Source organism: Microcaecilia unicolor, chromosome 1 (assembly GCF_901765095.1).
Source record: "Microcaecilia unicolor chromosome 1, aMicUni1.1, whole genome shotgun sequence".
Taxonomy (NCBI): domain Eukaryota; kingdom Metazoa; phylum Chordata; class Amphibia; order Gymnophiona; family Siphonopidae; genus Microcaecilia; species Microcaecilia unicolor.
In genome coordinates, this window is record NC_044031.1 from 24,891,015 (window position 1) to 24,912,447 (window position 21,433).

Sequence of the window (21,433 nt, forward strand, 5' to 3'; positions counted from 1 at the left end):
GTGACACAGGAGTTACGGACACAGGAGGAACGGTCCAGGAGGTATAAAAGCTAAGGCCATAGCTAAGTTAAGGAGGCTCAGAGGGAAGCAGTGATGGCCCACAGCATACATTTCCACCATTGGCCAAGCTCTACTTGGACCTTTGCAGAAAGTTCCAAGTAATTGCTATAGACTACAATGGTAATTTTGAGGAATCAGGGCAGGGACAATTAAAATGTGCTGCTGTGCTGAGAGGCAGTAAGGTACACAGTGGCCCTACAGGAGCAGGCCACACGAGAACATTGTTACATTTACAGACTCGTTTTATGTTGCCTTTTTCTCCTACCTGTGAATGGAACAGGGTCCCTGATCTAAAAGCTTAAATAAAGGTTATTCTACTTTACTTGCTACCGCTGTGTGGCTCTGTCTTATTTGGGCCAGCTCTCGTTCACATTACCACAGATGTGTACAGGCAGAAACCAGGAGGCGGCCCTATTACTCTCAAAAGGTGTAGATACACTCCTTCAGCCCAAACTTCCGAACTGTCCCAATGGGCCTGCTCCAGACCTCAGCAGCAGAAGCCCCAGAAGTCCTTGGCAGTCAGCTCCCCAGTCGAAGTAGGGGTTGACCTTTTGACAGGCTCCAGGAAAACATAGCCGCAGTAAAGTGACCGTACTGGACGGCCTACCAGTAGGAGGGAGGCTAAGTTGTTTCCGTCTCAGATTGTCCCTTGTCACCTCAGCTCTGTAGGCTCTCAAAATAATCTGGGGTGTTATGCCCTCAGTTTGTATCAGATCCCTTCAAACTCTTCACCAAGAGCGTCATTTTACAGCTCTCAGTATGCAGAGGAACTCTCCTGCCTTTTAAGGGCCAAATGATTGACTCCATTCCACCAGGGGAAGAAAGGAGGGGATTCTATTCCAGGAACTTCCTAGTGACCAAAAAAACGGGGGATTTTGGCCCATCCTAAACCTAAGGGCCCTGAACAGATATCTAGTCAAAGAAAAGTTCAGGATGGATTTCTCTGGGCACCCTATTTCCCATGGTTCCGGCAAACTTTTAGCTATGCTCTCTGGACTTAAAGGATGCTTACACCCACATACAGATACTTCCCAGTCACAGAAAGTATCTCAGACTTCAGATGAAGAACCACCATTACTAGTACCGCATCCTGCCATTTGTTAACATAGTAGACGACGGCAGAAAAAGACCTGCACGGTCCATCCAGTCTGCCCATTTGGCCTGGCATCCACTCCCAGAATGTTCACAAAATGTCCAGTCATAGTCGCAGAATCACTATGTTGGATGGGAGTTCATGCGTCTCCCTACCTGGACAATTGGCTGCTTAAGAGCACCTCTTGAGAGGGTGCTCCAGAATCAATGCAGAGAACTATTCGGGTGCTGGAGTTACTAGGGTTCGTTATAAAGTACCCAAAGTTCCATCTCCTCCCAGTACGATTGGAGTACATTAGAGCTCTGCTAGACAATGTTCAGTCTCACAGTTACCTACCTAAAGAGTAGGCAGATGCCTTAATTTGCATCGCCACTCAGGTCCAGCACAGCCAGCAGGTCACAGCTTGGCAGATGTTGATGTTATTAGACCACATGGCCTCCATAGTGCCCGTCACACCCATGGCATGCCTCCATTTGCTTCTTAGTGGTGTCAAGTCACCGAAACGTGGCAGTCATCTCTGTCACACCGGAGCTGACTCAGTCACTTCTCTGGTGGACAATTAAGTCCAATTTGACACTGGAACTCGCATTCCAAATTCCACCACCCCAGTAGATTTTTTTATTTTATTTATAGAAGTCTTTATTAAGTATTGAGAGACATAACAAAAAAAAAAAAACATCAAGCCACAAACGGCTACTTAAGCAAGTACAATTCAACACAGGAGGAAAACAGCCTCCAAGTAACATTGACAATGAGCAGTTAACTCTCAAACCAAGGACACTAAATGCCCATGTACTTTTGACCACAGATGCATCCAATGTAGGCTAGGGAGCTCACGTGTAAGAGCTTCACACATCCTGGGGTAGTGGTCTGCTCAAGAGACCAAGCTCCACATCAATCCTGGGGAACTGAGGAACTGAATTCGATTCCCACTTCAGGCACAGGCAGCTCCTTGTGATTCTGGGCAAGTCACTTAACCCTCCATTGACCCATTGTAAGCCGCATTGAGCCTGCCATGAGTGGGAAAGCGCGGGGTACAAATGTAACAAAAATAAAATAGATACTATTGGAGATTCTACATGGAATGTTGCTACGATTGGAGATTCTACATGGAATGTTGCTATTCCACTAGCAACATGCAGGACGTCAGACTCACAGAAGCAGAAGCCTGCGCGGCCCCACATTGGTGATCTGCAAGGGCCGACTTCTACATGGAATGTTGCTAGTGGAATAGCAACATTCCATGTAGAATCTCAAATAGTAGCAACAGTGGAGGAGTGGCCTAGAGGTTAGGGTGGTGGACTTTGGTCCTGGGGAACTGAGGAACTGAGTTCGATTCCCACTTCAGGCACAGGCAGCTCCTTGTGACTCTGGGCAAGTCACTTAACCCTCCATTGCCCCATGTAAGCCGCATTGAGCCTGCCATGAATGGGAAAGCGCAGGGTACAAATGTAACAAAACAAAAAAATCTCCTGGACCTATGGGCGATCTGGATGGCTTTTGAACATTAGCCGATGAACCAAATTGTTCTAATCCAGATGGACAAGTTTGCCAAGTAGTACATCAACGAGGGGGGGGGGGGGTATCAGGGCGCAGTTGGGATGTGGCAATTGGCCACCAGCCCTGGCACGGTGCTCCGAGCCACATACCTGGCAGGGAGAGACAACAGTCTGGTGGACAGACTTAACAGGCTGATGTAATCACACTAGTAGTTTCTCAACAAGGGCATTGCCTGCAAGATCTTCAGAGAGTGGGACATTATGGATCTTTTTGCACTCATCTCAACAACAAGTTCCCTCAGTACTGCTCCAAACTCAAGTCACATGGTAGGGTAATGTCAGATACTTCCCTCCTCGATTTGGAGGGGGGCCTCCCGTACGCGTTTCCTCCAGTCTTTCTGCTAGAGAAAAACGTTGCTGAAATTCACACAGGACCAGGGAATCTTATTATGCCTTAATGGCCAAGACAAATCTAGTTCTCTCTTCTTCTGGGGCTGTCCTCTGAAAAACCATGGAGTTTGGAGTGTTTTCTGACCCTCACCATACAGTACGAGGGGTCTCTTCTGCATCCCAATGTCCAGTACCCGGCCCTCATGGCCTGGACATGGAGAGCATAGATTTGCATCTCTTCAGCTGCGTGAGGGTGTCTCCAAGATCCTGCTGGCTTCCAGGAAAGATACCACCAAGAGATGTTATGCTTTTAAGTGGAAGAGGTTTGTCATCTGGTGTGAGGGCAAGGCCCTAGATCTTCTCTTGTCCTACACAAAAACTGCTTGAGTACCTTGTACACCTCTCCGAGTCTGGTTTAAAAACAAACTCTATAAGGGTTCACCTCAGTGCAATTAGGGCTTATCTTCTATACGGTGATAACCACATCTCTGTACAGTCTCTAGTTGTTCGGTTTGTGAAATATTTGCTGTTGCAAAAGTCCCCATCAAAAAATGGGACCTCGGTGTCATCCTCACCCAGGTGAGGAAAGCTCCTTTTGAGTATCTTCATTCCTGTCATCTGAAGTACCTGACCTGGAAGGTCTTGTTTTTGGTGGCGGTCACTTCAGCTTGCAGAGTCAGTGAGCTGTAGGCCCTAATCCACCTTACACAAAATATCATCGTAAACAGAGTAGTTCTCTGCACGCATGCTAAGTTCCTTCCTAAGGTGGTGTTGGGAGTTCCATCTTAACCAGTCAATTGTCCTTCCAACATTTTTCCCAAAGCCTCATGCCCATATGGCAAAAGCGCACTGCACATCTTGAACTGCAGTGACGCTTAGCCTTCTATCTGGAGCGGACTTAAGCCCATACACAGTCCACCCAGCTTTTGTTTCTTCTGACTCCAAATAGGATGGGGGCAGCTATCGGTAAACACACCTTATCCAAGCAGACTGCATCTCTTTCACTTATGCCCATGCTGGGCTGGCTCTGGAGGATGATGTCAAGGCTCACAATGTCAGAGCCAGGCTGTGTTGATAGCCCACTTGAGATCAGCCTCATTAAAGAGATTTGCAAAGCTGCAACGTGGTCTTCAGTCCACACATTCACATCTCATTTCTGCCTTGAAAAGAATTACCAACGCGACAGTTGGTTCGGTCATACAGTTCTGCAGAATTCGTTTGGTGTCTAGAATCCAACTCCATCGTCCTAGGCTCATTTTTATTCTATTGCAGGCTGCACCCTCACAGCAGTACTGTATATGAGTTAAGGTTAATTAGTTTTTGGTTGGCCTTGCTGTTTCAAGTACCTATTATCCTTGATTTTGTTGCTTTTGAGCCTAGTAGATAGCGATTCCCAAATGTGAGAGACAATGTCCTGCTTGTCCTTAGAGAAAGTGAAATTACTCACCCGTAGCAGGTGTTCTTCAAGGCCAACAGGACATCCATTGTTTTCTCACAGCCCTCCCTCCTCCCCTAGGAGTTGTATTCCTTTAGCTCGATATTGTAGTCCTGGTCCCGTGCACTGTCGGGCGGGAAGGCACTCTCAAATGCGTAATGGGATGCTGCCAAAGGCTTCTTCAAGCTATAGAATGCTGGGTAGTGTCCGCACCAGGCTCTGTTGCATGATGCCACCCAAACATGTCCTGCTGACCTCGGAGAACGCTTGCTAGAGGTGAGTAACTTCGCTACATACAAGAGGTACGAGAGGGCAGGTGTCCAGTTATATATCAGTGGTGCGTGTGGTGAACTTGTATATCAGCATGGCCTTTGACCCAGTTTCTCATAAGTGACTCAAACAAACTGAGTGATCTTGGTATGGCCTCTAAGTGACTGGGTTAGAAACTGGTTGAGCAGGATGCAACAACGAAAACATAGAAACACAGGAAGTGATGTCACAAAGACCATAAGGTCTATCTCGTTTGCCCTTCCATACCAACTACTAATATCCACTATCCTTTCATAGTAACATAGTAGATGACGGCAGAAAAAGACCTGCACAGGCCATCCAGTCTGCCCAACAAGATATGAGAAACTCATATATGCCACTTTTTTTTTTAATTTATAAATTTTATTTAATAACCATGGTAACAGCATTCTGGAGCAATAAGCTCCCATAACATTCAAAAATACATTTAAATAAACATGTTTCCAAAATCCTTTTTCATTTTTCTCCCCCCACCCGATCCCGTCCTTCCACTCCTCCCACCCTCCTCATATGTGCCACTTTTTGTGTATACCTCACCTTGATTTGTACCTGTCTTTTTCAGGGCACAGACCGTATAAGTCTGCCCGGCACTATCCTCGCCTCCCAACCACCAGCCCTGCCTCCCACCTCCGGCTGTGGCACAGACCGTATAAGTCTGCCCAGCACTATCCCCGCCTCTCACTACCAGATCTGCCACCCAATCTCGGCTACGCTCCTGAGGATCCATTCCTTCTGAACAGGATTCCTTTATGTTTATCCCACGCATGTTTGAATTCTGTTACCGTTTTCATCTCCACCACCTCCCGCGGGAGGGCATTCCAAGCATCCACTACTTTCTCCGTGAAAAAATACTTCCTGACATTTTTCTTGAGTCTGCCCCCCTTCAATCTCATTTCATGTCCTCTCGTTCTACCGCCTTCCCATCTCCTGAAAAGATTCATTTGCGGATTAATACCTTTCAAATATTTGAACGTCTGTGTCATATCACCCCTGTTTCTCCTTTCCTCCAGAGTATACATATTCAGGTCAGCAAGTCTCTCCTCATACGTCTTGTATCGCAAATCCCATACCATTCTCGTAGCTTTTCTTTGCACTGCTTCAATTCTTTTTACATCCTTAGCAAGGTACGGCCTCCAAAACTGAACACAATACTCCAGGTGGGGCCTCACCAACGACTTGTACAGGGGCATCAACACCCCTTTTCTTCTGCTGGTCACACCTCTCTCTACACAGCCTAACAACCTTCTAGCTACGGCCACCGCCTTGTCACACTGTTTCTTCGCCTTGTAAGAAGGAAGAGGCTGTCCTACCCTGGTTAGGCCCCTAGGGGGCGTTGTCCCCCCTAAAATGTCCAGGGAAAAGGGCTGGGTGAGTCGCTGAAGGGAGCCAGAAAGGGGCGGTAGAGCTGGAGGTCGCTAGGACCTGGGGCAAGTCCTGGAGGATAGCTGGAGGTCGCTAGGACCTGGGGCGAGTCCTGGAGGATAGCTGGAGGTCGCTAGGACCTGGGAGAGTCCTGGGGATAGAAACAGGTGCAGCAGGTTATGGGCTGGGGCCTGTTTGGCTATTAACTACTTATACTCCTCCTGAGTTGTGAAGGGAGAAAGGAGAGCTGGCAGCTGGAAAAGAGAGCTGGTAACTAAAGCAAAGAGGAATCCCCATGAGAAGTACTGGCTGTGCCCTTTGGACTGGTAGTAGAACTGGGTGTTCCCAAGAAGGAAGCTGGCTGGGGGAAGAAGGCCCTAGAGTGCCAGGTAGAAGAACTATGGGTTCAAAGAGGTACTGTGTGTCCCAGCTGAAAAGCCTGTGTGTCTAGAACAGTGAAGAGGGACTGTGTGTCCGGGGACTGGGGGTCCGGGGACTGAGTTAGTGCTGAGCCCAAATGGATGTGTGAGAGGGCTCAGGGGGAAGAAATCTATGGACATTGAACTGTGCAAGAAGAAATGTTTAAAATGGAAGATTGCACTGAGTAGGAAGAAATGAAATGGTTAAGCTGGAAGAACTGTTTAAGCTTGTGAAAGTGTTTTAAGCTAAAAGAAGTGTGCCCCAGAGGCTGGAATAAAGATGGGTATGAAAATAGCCTGAGAGGTGAAACCTGACTGTGTTTGCTTTTTGGAGAAGCAGGTCACCCTGAGCAGAAAAGGGTGGTAGATTAATTTGTATAAATCTGCATACTGAGAACCAGCTCACCCTGAGTGAAAGAGGGACCTGGGATCCTGAGGTGGGAGCTTCATCATCACAGCAGCCTCATCATTTTCACAGCCTTCAAATCCTCAGATACTATCACCCCAAGATTCCTCTCCCCGTCCATACAGATCAGACTCTCACCGCCCAATACATACGTCTCCCGTGGATTTCTATTCCCTAAGTGCATCACTTTGCATTTCTTCGCATTGAATTTTAATTGCCAAACCTTAGACCATTCTTCCAGCTTCCTCAGATCCTTTTTCATGTTTTCCACTCCCTCTGGGGTGTCCACTCTGTTACAGATCTTAGTATCATCCGCAAATAGGCAAACTTTACTTTCTAACCCTTCGGCAATGTCACTCACAAATATATTGAACAGAATCGGCCCCAGCACCGATCCTTGAGGCACTCCACTACTCACCTTTCCCTCCTCCGAGCGAATTCCATTAACCTCCATTAACCACCACCTTCTGGCGTCTGTCCGTCAACCAGTTCCTAATCCAGTTCACCACTTCGGTTCCTATCTTCAGCCCATCCAGTTTATTTAAAAGTCTCCTGTGGGGAACCGTGTCAAAAGCTTTGCTGAAATCTAAGTAGATTACGTCTATAGCTCGTCCCTGATTCAATTCTCCTGTCACCCAATCAAAGAACTCAATGAGATTTGTTTGGCACGATTTCCCTTTGGTAAAACCATGTTGTCTCGGATCTTGCAACTTATTGGCTTCCAGGAAATTCACTATCCTTTCCTTCAGCATCGCTTCCATTACTTTTCCAATAACTGAAGTGAGGCTTACCGGCCTGTAGTTTCCAGCTTCTTCCCTATCACCACTTTTGTGAAAAGATCCTCTGTACTTGTGCCATGCTTTCTTGAATTCAGATACAGTCCTTGTCTCCATCACCTCCACTGGGAGGCTGTTCCATGCATGTACCACCCCTTCTGAAAAGAAGTATTTTCTTAGATTACTCCCGAGTCCATCCCCTTTCGTCTCTACCATATCTCCCCTCTCCCGCCTTTTCTTCCCCCCAAGTCTGTCTCCATATTTCTTTAATTTCTTACATACTGTCTACAAGCCTAAAAGCTATCAAACTGGTTTACACTGAGGTGCAGTAGGTATTTTTGCGTCCCTGGAGAGGCTCACAATCTGAGTTTTTACCCGAGGCAACGAAATGTTTGATGTTTTGTCACAAGAGAGGTGCAGTGAGATTTTAACTGGGCTCCCGTGGCTCTCAGCTCACTACCTTAATCGTACGCTTTATGACAAAAGACCATGGACGTCGCCACCTCTTTGTAAATGTTGCTTACACAAGACCCAAATGATTCACCATCCTTATCCTACCAACTATGCTACCACCAGTTTATCCCCTCTGTGATCAGTGTCTTTGTACATAGGTCTCAGTCTTCCTCCTCTGCTTATATTTATTTTCTTGGTGCATTAGGTCTTCATCTCACTATTGCTGGCGTTGCTTAGCCCTCCTGTGCTGCATTAGGGTCTTCTTCCCTCCAAGCTCCCAATATCAGATGCTCTTTAGGATAACATTTCCCAGGCTAACAAGTTTCACGCACAAGAGACCTTGAGAATCGATGCCATTTCCAATGCTAGCCTGCCCATTAGACCCTTATGGCTAAATCTTGGGATATCACCCCAATCACATTGAATACTAGTGCCCAATTGATTTGTCCTCATGCCTTGGGGTCTGTGATACCGTGAGCGAGGGTTGGCCTTCACAATAACACAGCCGGATAAGGTTGTAAACTATGAAATAAGTGCTTTATCAAACTTCAGCTGAGGCCTGTTACTTCACAGGCCCAGGAACAAAAAGTAAAGCCTCTTTACTTCAGAAAACAAAGTGTTAACCAGAGCCTTTGCAGACAGAGCCCAAAACACAGTCTATAGTGTGGGACTGCCACACCCCACAACTTTTTACACGCTGTTCCGTTTTTACAGACGCGTTACAAATCTTCAAGGGTCTTTTTAAAGACCATTTAACCTTCAGACTGATTCCTATGTCCTAACCTCCAGATTGATTCCTAGTACCAGAATCATTTAAGACTCCTGAGGCAGGCCTATGGCCGAAACACGGTACCGTGTCGAGTCTATGAATAAAGTGGTACTTTGTACATCAGTATCCCGTCTCCCTGGAGTCATTGGTCCACTGCCCACTTTCCTCTAGGTACTGCCACACCCCAAACATAGCCTGTACGTTTCTGCTCACTCTCTCTCTCTGGGTTTCCAGGTCTGGCCAGACCTCAGAACAAGGCTTACAAATCAAAAGTTGGCTTCCCTCAGTCAGGTCACAGCAGCTAGGCATATGTCAAAGGCGAAATGCTGGTGCTTCACCTCTTCCTTCCCTGGGCCGCCTTAACCCAACTCTGGTCCTGCCTTTTATACTTCCTGGTTCCTGTCGTTTTGGCTCCACCCCTCCCATCTCACTTCCTCCCTGGGCGGGACTAGCGATTTTAAGGTGGATCACACTACCTGAGGGACTATTCTTAAGGGTAAGGGGCACGTTCTATAAACCCCCTCGCAGGGTCTTTCTGACAACAGTGGTTCTGTTTTGGCCTTCTCCCATTGCCTTGAAGTCTTCATGCCACAATTTCTTTATTACTTTTACATGTTACAACCTTATTGTCCCAGAAGCTCTATTTGGGTCTGGTCAATGGGAGATCCTATGGGAAGTTGGAGCACTGTATAGATGGAACATTAAGACTGCATTCCTATCTTCCTACCAAAGGGGCCCTAAGCCCTTTCACTTATCTATCTGGTAGTGTGTCATAAAGTAGGCTCGTACTAAATTCTCTCTGTGCAGGCACTCCTCATACGGGTTCATTTTTGTACAAAACCCCGATCCTAGTTTAACCTTCTTGGTGCATCTTTGTTCCTTGCCCTGACAACCTGGGGAGCTTCCTGTCTATATTGCTAGTGTTTCGCCTCTCTCCTGGTTCCTTGAGGGTGACGATGTGGAGGAGCTGAAAAATCTCTGTGAACGTACTAAGCCAACTCAACAAGTTAAAGAGTGATAAATCACCTAGACCAGATGGTATACACCCCAGGGTACTGAAAGAACTCAAACATGAAATTGCTGATTGGGGCTGCTAGTGATCTGTAACCTGTCATTAAAATCATCCGTAGTACCTGAAGATTGGAGGGTGGCCAATGTAATGCCAATTTTTTTTTTTTTTTTTAATTTGTAGAAGTCTTTATTATACTTATATTGATACAAGACAACTTGTAGACATCTTATAACACCTCAGCGAGACAACAGAAGTCTGATTACAAGAATTAACAATAACAATAAGTTGTATCAATCTACCAGAAATCCCCAAGTAACTTCGATTTTTTGTTTTTTCCCCCCCCCTGTGTTGATTACATTAGTAAAATCCCCCCTCCCCAATGAGAGAGAAAGAAAAAAAAAAAAAAAAAAAAATTAATTCCCCCTCCGTCCTTACTACATCCCTCCCGAGGCCTCCCTCCCCCCCCCTGTACCCAACTCTATAACTCCCTCCTGTCATTCAGACTAGTAACATTCTCCCCTACTCCACATTCAAGAAAGGCTTCCAGGTCTTCTCCCACCTAGGCATTGTCTTACATTTTACTGCTGTCAGTCTCTCCATTTCACACATATAGCGTAATTTAGTGTACCAGCGTACCAGCGAAGGCACCAGAGGTGACTTCCAATTCTGCGCCAGGTTCACTCTCGCTGTCTGCAAGGCCCCCTTCACCAACAGCCACTCGTACCCTTCCAGGCCTGCTGGCCGCTGCCCCAACAGAAAGACTAAGGGATGCCACCGTACAGGTTTACCCAGCCACTTCTGAAGCCGCGCCTGTACAGCCCTCCAATAGGCTTGGGCCTTTGGACATTTCCACCATAGGTGTCCCATAGTACCAACAGCCCCACATTTCCTCCAACAACCTTCAGTCACCTGCGCAAACATATGGTGCAGACGTGCTGGAGTAAGGTACCACCGGAAAAACACTTTAACTGCGTTCTCTTTCATAGCCACTGACCTCGTGGAGCGCATAATCCCCTTCTCCAGCTGCAGCCATTTTTCGTCAGGTAAGGAGAAGTCTAGCTCCTGCTCCCACCGTCTCCTATGTAATAATGAAGGCTTTTGGAGCGACACCAGGGATGAATATAAAAAGGTGATCATACCCCGCGTACTCTGAAACCGCACACAGACTTCTTCCATCGGGTGTGCCTCCCTCCCAAGACAAGCAACGTATTTAGGTCCTTTTAAAAAATGCACAAGCTGCAAATAAGAGTAGTAGTCACTTTGCCGTAACTTAAAGTCTTCCTTCAAGTTATCGAAGGGGATCAAATCCTCCCCCACATGCAACTGTCCCATCATATCCAAGCCAGACTCTGCCCAGCGTACAAAGGTAGGGCTCTCCACACCCGGTCCAAAGAGAGGGTTGTTGACCACAGGTGCCAGTCCCGAAACAGGAGGCTGATGCTCCGCAAACATATGGTCCCAATAGTGAAAGGTAGCCTGTACTGTCGGGGGGAACCGAACAACCTGTCCTCTGTATTTGTTGGGTAGCCACATCAAGTGTCCCAACCTACGAGTCCCCACCATAGCTTGCTCGAGGTGTACCCATAATTTATGATCTTCCCCCCTAAACCACTCAATCGCCGATCTGGCCTGGGCGGCACAGTAGTACCAGTAAAGGTTTGGCACTGACAGACCTCCGAGCTGCTTATTCCTATATAGAACAGCCCGTGGCAAGCGGGGTCTCCTATCGTTCCATACAAAGCGTAACAAACGGTCTTGCAGGCCGGACAGGTAGGACCTTGACAATCTTAGGGGAAGAACCTGAAAGAAATACAGTAGCCTAGGCAGGATATTCATTTTAATAGCCGCGATCCGGCCAAACCAAGACAACCCCGTGTGAGTCCATCTGTCGAGGTCATTATATATCGCTTTCTGAAGTGCCGGGTAATTAACCGCAAAGAGCTCAGACGGTTCCGCTGATATCTGTACCCCCAAATATTGTATGGACTTAGTTTTCCATTTAAATACATACGAGTTTTTCAACGCCTCACACGTCCTCTGCGACACCCCCACTGCCATACCCACTGACTTGTTAGCGTTAAGCTTGTAGCCCGAAACACGTGAGTATCCCTCTATCTCCTGCATCAAATTAGGGAGTGAAATTAAAGGATTGGTCAATGACAGTAACACGTCGTCCGCGAATAACGCCACCTTGTATTCCTTCCCCCTCACCTGAACCCCGGAGATGTCTACATTTTCTCGAATAGCAGCCGCCAGCGGTTCCATCGTCAGTGCAAACAGTAATGGAGACAACGGGCAGCCCTGCCGAGTGCCCCTCCCCAACAGGAACGCACCCGAATTCCCACCGTTCACCCTAACACACGCCTGCGGGTGAGTATACAGCGATTGGATCCAAGCTCTAAATAAGGGCCCTATTCCAGCTCTTTGCAGAACCTTATCCAAAAACCCCCAATGGACTCGGTCGAAGGCCTTCTCCGCGTCCAACCCCAGCAACACCAACGGACAGGCCCGCGACCTAGCCACGTGTATCAAATCTAAGGTTCGACGTATATTGTCCATTGCCTGCCTCTCTGGCACAAACCCCACTTGGTCCGGGTGGACCAAGCAAGGCAACATCTTACCCAATCGGTTCGCAAGCACCTTAGCCAAGATTTTTACGTCAGTATTTAAAATTGATATTGGGCGATAAGAGGCACACTCCGTACTATCCTTGTCAGGTTTCGGTATGACTGCTACCCAGGCTTCCATCATTGTTCTAGGGAGCGCCTTCCCGTCTCTCACCGAATTGATAACCAATGTGAGGTAAGGCGCCAGTTCTCGGGCAAAAGTCTTGAAAAACTCGTTGGTGAAGCCATCCAAGCCAGGCGCCTTACCTGTCGGCAAGGCCTTAATAACATGCAACACCTCGTCTAATGTCACCGGTGCGTCCAAGGCTCTTTTTTGCGATTCCGACAATACAGCCAAACCTCGGGCCTCCAGGTATCTGCCCATCTCCCCCTCCTGCACGGCAGCATCCTCCCTGTAAAGGGACTCATAAAACTGAGCAAAGCGCTCCCTGATCTTGGCAGATTTATATAGCATAGCCCCACTTGCATCCTTCACACGCACAATATGTCTAGCCGCTCTGATCTTTCTCAATTTCATAGCCAACATCCTCCCAGGCTTATTGGATCTTTCATAGCAAATCTGTTTCAATCGTGCATGGACAAACTGCAAACTATCCTCATGCAGAGCAGCCAACTCCAGTCGCACATCTTGCAGCTTACGATAATCAGACACCCGACCTGAAGCTCTATACCTTATCTCTAGCTCACCAATTTTCTCCATGCATTTTATCAATCGTTCTTTATGATCTCTATTTCTTCGACTAGCGCACTTAATAAAGTGTCCTCTCGACACCGCTTTAAAAGCATCCCATACTATACTCAAGTCTGGACCCGATCCCATGTTAATCTCAAAGTATTCCCTTAGGACTGGAAGGAACTCCTCAACAATCTGAGGGTCCTGTAACAAGCAATTATTGAATGTCCATCTCCTGTCCCGCCGCTCCCCCTCTAACGAGGGAACGACCGACCAGGCCGGAGCGTGGTCTGAGATTGTAATCTGGCCTATGTCAGAATCCCCCCCTCCCTCTGACAGGGTCTTGTCAAGAAAGATGTAATCCAGTCTGGAATAGGAACGGTGTGCTGATGAATAAAAGGTGTAGTCTCTGCCTCCAGGGTGACACAGTCTCCACCAGTCACACAGTCCCATGTCTTCTACTAAGTGTCTCAGAGCCCGGGAGGCGGTTTGATCAGCCGGAGCAGGAGGAGCAGACCTGTCCAGCCCCGGTTGCATCGTGGCATTAAAGTCTCCAGCCATGATCACCTTACCTTGTGCAAACCGCTGCAACTCCTTATGTAGGTACCCAAAAAATATTTCCTGGTGATCATTAGGGGCGTACACATTAGCCAAGGTATACTCCTCCCGCTCCAACTGCACATGCATCAACAGAAAACGACCTTCAGTGTCTCTCCTGACATGGAGTACCTGAACATGAACATCTTTGTTAAACAATATAGCAACCCCTCGCTTCTTTTTCCCCTTGGCATCCGAGGCACAGTATACACCTGGATATAATTTAGAAACCAACAGCCCCTCATGTTTTCTTAACAAGTGCGTTTCCTGCAAGAAGACTACCTTCGGGCTCAATAAGTGTAATTCTCGCTGGAGGGCGTGACGCTTATATGGAGAGTTAAGCCCTTTCACATTATAGGTAAGTACCTTAAAATCAGACATTATATCACTTGTTTGTAGCCAGCCTGTATTGCAAAGGGAGAATGACAGTCAGATTCACAACCCCCCTTTATCCCAACCCCCCCCCCAAAATAGGGAACCCCCCCACCCACCCACTCCACCCTCATGTACCCCCTATTACACCATCCCAAAGCTTGCCCTTTACCCCTTCCCAACCATTCCATCCCCCCCTGATAACCACTAGGAAGGAACATGAACCCTTACCTAGGAAAGACTGAGGAAACACTCACTCTCCCGTCCTGGCTCCCAAGACCAACCCCCCCCAACCCCCCTCCCATGCTATCCAAACTTCTGCTAACCTATCACTACTCCCACCTAACAAGAAGCTGAATCAAATACACTCCTAACCCCCTTCTTCCACTCTCCCTTCCAACCCAGCTTAACGCAAATATCAAAAACCCCCCCCCCCTTAACTTTACTTTAGAAATCATTCTAACCGACAGCCGGATAGTTCCATTTTACCACAATGTGAGCCATCCGGACAATAAAAGCATGCAAAACCTACAGACGTATTAACACAGTCCTGTTAAGTTTCAGTCCGTGCCTTCTTCGCCTTGTCCTGGACTCTCTGCCACTTCTGAAGCTTAGCACGTGTGACGGGGGCCAACTCCGGTGCTGGACCATCTGTGGCCACCAGACCCTCACGGCGCAGGATTTTCCAAACTTCTTCAATGGAGCGGATCCGGTGCAAGGTACCCCCAGCAGTAAAACAAAGGGCAAATGGAAATGCCCAGCGGTAGGGGATTTTTTTCTTTATCAGTACCTCCAGGGCAGGTTTCATCTCTCGCCTCAAAAACAATGTGTGAGCAGATAGATCCTGAAAGACCCGGATTTGTGCATTGTTGTAATCAATGTATGGCAGTTGTCTTGCCTTCTGTAGTACCAGCTCCTTGGTAGTGAACGTGGTAAAGCAAACCACTATATCTCGCGGTCTGTTGTCTTGCCGTTTGCCCAGCGCTCTGTGTGCCCGCTCAATCGAGATGTCCACGTTGTCCACCAGTTTACCACATAGCAACTTAACAATGGCGCCAACATCCTCGCGGTCCTCAACCTCCGGGACGCCCCTAAATCGTAAATTGTTTCGGCGCCCCCGGTTTTCAAGGTCATCTACCTTTAGTTGCAATTCCGCATTGAAGGCTAGCGCTTTGGAAAGGCGCGTCTCGGTTTCAATCAGTTTTTCCGCATTCTCGTCCACTCTCACCTCAAGGTCTTCCACGCGGCCGCCGAGCTCTCGAAGATCAACGCTCAGCCCGTCCATTTTTTCCAGAATTTCCTCCTTAGAGGCCTTAATCTCGGAACGGATCTCCGTGAGGAACTTCGCTAGTTCTGTAGAAAGCCCTCTCTTTGAACTCACTTTGCCCGTTCCGATCACTGAAGATGCAGAATCCGAGTCCGATTGCGAGGGAGGTGCGGAAGAGAGCACATGGCGCCGCAGCGCTCGGCCTGTCTGCTTGTCAGGGAGACTTTCCTTTCTTGCCGCCGCCATTATCGCCAACCGGCAGTAAAAAAAAAAAAAAAAACCCCGTCAGCTGTTTGCTCTCTGTTCAGGCTCTCTAGCTGGATATGAACGAGCACGATGTTGCTGCAGAAGATCGCTGTTTTTAGCTCAATGAAGGAAGGTTGTGGCGGAGCTATGGACCTAAGCAGCCATTCAGGTTCGTGACGTCACTTCCTCCTTCTGTAATGCCAATTTTTAAAAAGGGTTCCAGGTGTGATCCAGGAAATTACAGACCAGTAAGCCTCGTGTCAGTGCCGGGCAAGATAGTGGAAACTATAAGAAAGAATAAAATTACAGAACGTGTAGAAAAACATGGTTTAATGGGAAAGAGTCAGCATGAGTTCGGCCAAAGGAAGTCTTGCCTCACCAATCTGCTTCATTTCTTTGAAGGCGTGAATAAACATGTGGATATTGACGAGCCGGTTGATATGGCGTATTTAGATTTTCAGAAAGCTTTTGACAAAGTTCCTCATGAGAGACTCCTGAGAAAGTTAAAAAAAGAGTCATGGGAGAGGAGGCAATGTCCTTCTGTGGATCAGGAATTGGTTATTGGACAGAAAACAGAGGGTAGGGTTAAATGGCCATTTTTCGCAATGGAGGAGGGTGAACAGTGGAGTGCTGCAAGGATCTATACTGGGACCGGTGCTATTTAACATATCTCTATATATAAAAGGCACCACCAACGTTCTAAATGAAGCCTCCAGCCGGAAGCGTGAAGGGGGAGAGATATCCGGTTTCCCCATGAGTGCCTGCCCCGCCCTTGCTCTCTCTGTAACACAAACAGTGAAGGAAAACACAGCAAAGCACGAAATCAAATCACTCTCTCTGTAACAGTGAAGGACTCAGAGGGGGGAGGGGAGAGAGGGCCGAAGCCCTCACTATCTCTGTAACACAAACACAGCACTGCAAGAAACTTAACACTGAAGGACTCGACTCCGAGGGGGGAGGGGACAGACAGCACAGGGGAAGGGAGAGAGGGCAGAAGGCAGGGACACACACACTCCCACATGCACACAGAAAAAAACCTTGCTAGCCCCCGTTTCATTTGCATCAGAAACGGGGCTTTTTTACTAGTTTATAAATGATCTGGAAAACGGAATGACGAGTGAGGTGATTAAATTTACAGATGACGCAAAGCTATTCAAAGTTGTCAAAATGCATGTGGATTGTGAAAAACTGCAGGAAAACCTTAGGAAACTGGAAATCGGGCATCCAAACGGCAGATGAAATTTAATGTGGACAAATGCAAAGTGATGCACATTGGGAAGAATAATCCGAAACATAGTTATCTGATGCAAGGGTCAGCAATCAAGAAAAAGATCCAGGTGTCATTGTAGACAATGTGCTGAAATCTTCTGCCCAGTATGTGGCGACAGTGGCCAAAAAAGCAAACAGAATGCAAGCAATTATTAGGCAATTATTAGGATAGGGATGCAAAGTAAGACCAATAATATTATAATGCCTCTGTATCGCTCCATGGTGCAACCTCACTTTGAGTATTGCGTTCAATTCTGGTCGCTGTATCTCAAAAGAAAGAAGAAGATATAACCGAATTAGCAAAGGTTGAAAGAAGAGCGATCAAAATGATAAAGGGGATGGAACTCCTCCCATATGAAGAAAGGCTAAAGAGGTTAGGGCTCTTCATCTTGGAAAAGAGACAGCTGAGAGGGGGATATGATTGAGGCCACTCGATAAAATTACATGGAAATACGTTTAAAACAAACAGGAAGAAATATTTTTTTCCCTCAAAGAATAATTAAGCTCTGGAACATGTTGCCGGAGGATGTAGTAACAGCGGTTTGCTCATCTGGGTCTAAAAAAGGATTGGGCAAGTTCCTGGAGGAAAAGTCCATAGTCTGTTATTGAGATGGACATGGGGGGAGCTACTGCTTGCCCCAGGATTGGTAGCATGGAATGTTGCCACGATTTGGGTTTCTGCCAGGTACTTGTGACCTAAACTGGCCACTGTTGGAAACAGGATACTGAGCTAGATAGACCATTGGTCTGACCCAGTATGGCTATTCTTATGTTGTATAAAATAAGTGCTTGCTATAATATTTTGAATATAAAGTTAAGCCCCTTTTATTGGTCTTGTAATTGTGCACTTGGCACTTTGAAAGCATATCATGGACAGTCAAAAGAACTAGCAAATTGAAGGTTTTTTTTTTTTGTTTTTTTTTTACTGATGAAAGAGAAGTGGAACCTAAAATTCGCAGATTAAAGTAAGGTCTATTTTTTAGGTCTTTTTCCTTCAATTTTAACAGAAAGAGGGAATTCTTACTATTTTATTTAAGATCAGACCTCTTGTGATAATTAAGTTGATCTGTCTACTACCTAATACATGGTAGAATCAGTGGGTGAAGGATTCGTGTATAAAACTCTTATCACATGGTGATCCTGGAGACAATTCTGCAGCTTTAGGATCAGCCCACGGTGCCAGATAGTGTCATAGGCTGGCTGAGGAGAGGCCAAGGAAGACAACATCACACTTTTTATTGTTCTGAAGGGCTGCTTTGATGCAATCTGTTGCAGCCAGGTCCTGAGCATTTAAGCTCCTCTGCTCTTGGCTTTTAGCCCTACCTCACTCTCCAATTTATTTATTTTTAAATTTGTTTATTGATTTTCACATAACATAACAAGGAATACAATTGCCCCTAGACATCAGCAATCCTATAAGTGAGGCAGTCTACAACTGCAACTAAACACAAAAATAACTATGAGAGTATCCTGCGACCTTGGCTACAATTGTCTGTTTCTTGATTAAATTTCCAAGCTGACTGAAAATCTTACTGTGAGCTGTTTATTGACAGCTCCTAACTGGCCTATATAAACTCCCTCCTTAGCTCCTTTCCCCACCCCCATCCCTTCTCCCACCCCTGTCCTCACTCTCCAATTTAAAGGGGAGGAAATTTATAGAACATACTGGATGGTCTTATGGCCCTACAGCCCTGACCCTTACACTGCCATCTTAAGACACAGCACAAGGGCTAAGACAGATTCTGTTTATACTTAGAAATTTCTAGAGCAAGGGAGATATAGAAAAATGTCTCATATACTTTTAATAAACCAGATCCTGTGTCTGCAAACAATGCAGATAATGCAATCCTTACCTAGAGAGATCAGAGTCTCATAATTCTCCTTCATCACCTCCTTGTAAAGCTCCTTCTGCCCGTCATCTAAGTACTTCCATTCTTCATGGCAGAAAAAGACAGCGATGTCCTCAAAAGTCACCTGCATCTGAAACACAAAGCAGAAAACCCACTCAGCACTTCCTTCCACATCCATCAGGAGACCTCCCAGTGCTGGGGCTCAGCAGGGCTGGGGGAAAGCTTTCCGGGTGTGCATAACTCAAGTGTCATACTTGGAGGAGTAGCCTAATGGCTAGTGCAGTCGACTGAGATCCTGGGGAACTGGGTTCAATTCTCACTGCAGCTCCCTGTGACTCTGGACAAGTTTCTTAACCCTCCATTTCTCCAGGAACGAAAAATTAAATTGTAAGCTCACTATGGACAGAAAAAAGTACTTGCATATAATGTCTACACTGCTGTGAACATTTAGTAGCGCTATAGAAATAAGTAGTAGTCGTAGTAATAGCATTTTCAAACTATGTGTAAAGTCTGCAGGTACTTTTTGCGTGTATAGATTTTAACCTGCTTTTTCTGTGAAAGTTTATAGGGCAATTCTACATCTGCGTATGCAAGTGCCCAGATAATTGATACTTGGGTACATACAGTGGGGGAAATAAGTATTTGATCCCTTGCTGATTTTGTAAGTTTGCCCACTGACAAAGACATGAGCAGCCCATAATTGAAGGGTAGGTTATTGGTAACAGTGAGAGATAGCACATCACAAATTAAATCCGGAAAATCACATTGTGGAAAGTATATGAATTTATTTGCATTCTGCAGAGGGAAATAAGTATTTAATCCCTCTGGCAAACAAGACCTAATACTTGGTGGCAAAACCCTTGTTGGCAAGCACAGCGGTCAGACGTCTTCTGTAGTTGATGATGAGGTTTGCACACGTCAGGAGGAATTTTGGTCCACTCCTCTTTGCAGATCATCTCTAAATCATTAAGAGTTCTGGGCTGTCGCTTGGCAACTCGCAGCTTCAGCTCCCTCCATAAGTTTTCAATGGGATTAAGGTCTGGTGACTGGCTAGGCCACTCCATGACCCTAATGTGCTTCTTCCTGAGCCACTCCTTTGTTGCCTTGGCTGTATGTTTTGGGTCATTGTCGTGCTGGAAGACCCAGCCACGACCCATTTTTAAGGCCCTGGCGGAGGGAAGGAGGTTGTCACTCAGAATTGTACGGTACATGGCCCCATCCATTCTCCCATTGATGCGGTGAAGTAGTCCTGTGCCCTTAGCAGAGAAACACCCCCAAAACATAACATTTCCACCTCCATGCTTGACAGTGGGGACGGTGTTCTTTGGGTCATAGGCAGCATTTCTCTTCCTCCAAACACGGCGAGTTGAGTTCATGCCAAAGAGCTCAATTTTTGTCTCATCTGACCACAGCACCTTCTCCCAATCACTCTCGGCATCATCCAGGTGTTCACTGGCAAACTTCAGACGGGCCGTCACATGTGCCTTCCGGAGCAGGGGGACCTTGCGGGCACTGCAGGATTGCAATCCGTTATGTCGTAATGTGTTACCAATGGTTTTCGTGGTGACAGTGGTCCCAGCTGCCTTGAGATCATTGACAAGTTCCCCCCTTGTAGTTGTAGGCTGATTGCTAACCTTCCTCATGATCAAGGATACCCCACGAGGTGAGATTTTGCGTGGAGCCCCAGATCTTTGTCGATTGACAGTCATTTTGTACTTCTTCCATTTTCTTACTATGGCACCAACAGTTGTCTCCTTCTCGCCCAGCGTCTTACTGATGGTTTTGTAGCCCATTCCAGCCTTGTGCAGGTGTATGATCTTGTCCCTGACATCCTTAGACAGCTCCTTGCTCTTGGCCATTTTGTAGAGGTTAGAGTCTGACTGATTCACTGAGTCTGTGGACAGGTGTCTTTCATACAGGTGACCACTGCCGACAGCTGTCTGTCATGCAGGTAACGAGTTGATTTGGAGCATCTACCTGGTCTGTAGGGGCCAGATCTCTTACTGGTTGGTGGGGGATCAAATACTTATTTCCCTCTGCAGAATGCAAATAAATTCATATACTTTCCACAATGTGATTTTCCGGATTTAATTTGTGATGTGCTATCTCTCACTGTTACCAATAACCTACCCTTCAATTATGGGCTGCTCATGTCTTTGTCAGTGGGCAAACTTACAAAATCAGCAAGGGATCAAATACTTATTTCCCCCACTGTATGTGCACTCTGCACCAGTGGCATAGCCATGGGAGGGCCTTAGGGGCCTGGGCCCCTCCAATTTGGATTTGGAGGTGGTGGAAATGAAAATGGTAACGGAATTCAAACATGTGTGGGATAAGCATAAAGGAATCCTGTTCAGAAGGAATGGATCCTCAGGAGCTTAGCCGAGATTGGGTGGCAGAGCCGGTGGTTGGGAGGCGGGGCTGGTGGTTGGGAGGCTGGGATAGTGCTGGGCAGAATTATACGGTCTGTGCCCTGAAGAGCACAGGTACAAATCAAAGTAGGATATACACAAAAAGTAGCACATATGAGTTATCTTGTTGGGCAGCCT

The 21,433-nt window shown here is 46.8% G+C and overlaps 1 protein-coding gene across 1 annotated transcript in view; it reads right to left on the bottom strand.

Moving 5' to 3' along the window:
• Window positions 1-21,433, bottom strand: part of LOC115463623 (zinc finger protein 182-like) — a 50,537-nt gene that overhangs the window by 22,507 nt on the left and 6,597 nt on the right. Inside the window, exon 2 of the mRNA XM_030194315.1 lies at window positions 18,888-19,014. Within this exon, the coding sequence (XP_030050175.1) occupies window positions 18,888-19,014 (127 nt within the window). The remainder of the gene's footprint in view (window positions 1-18,887; window positions 19,015-21,433) is intronic.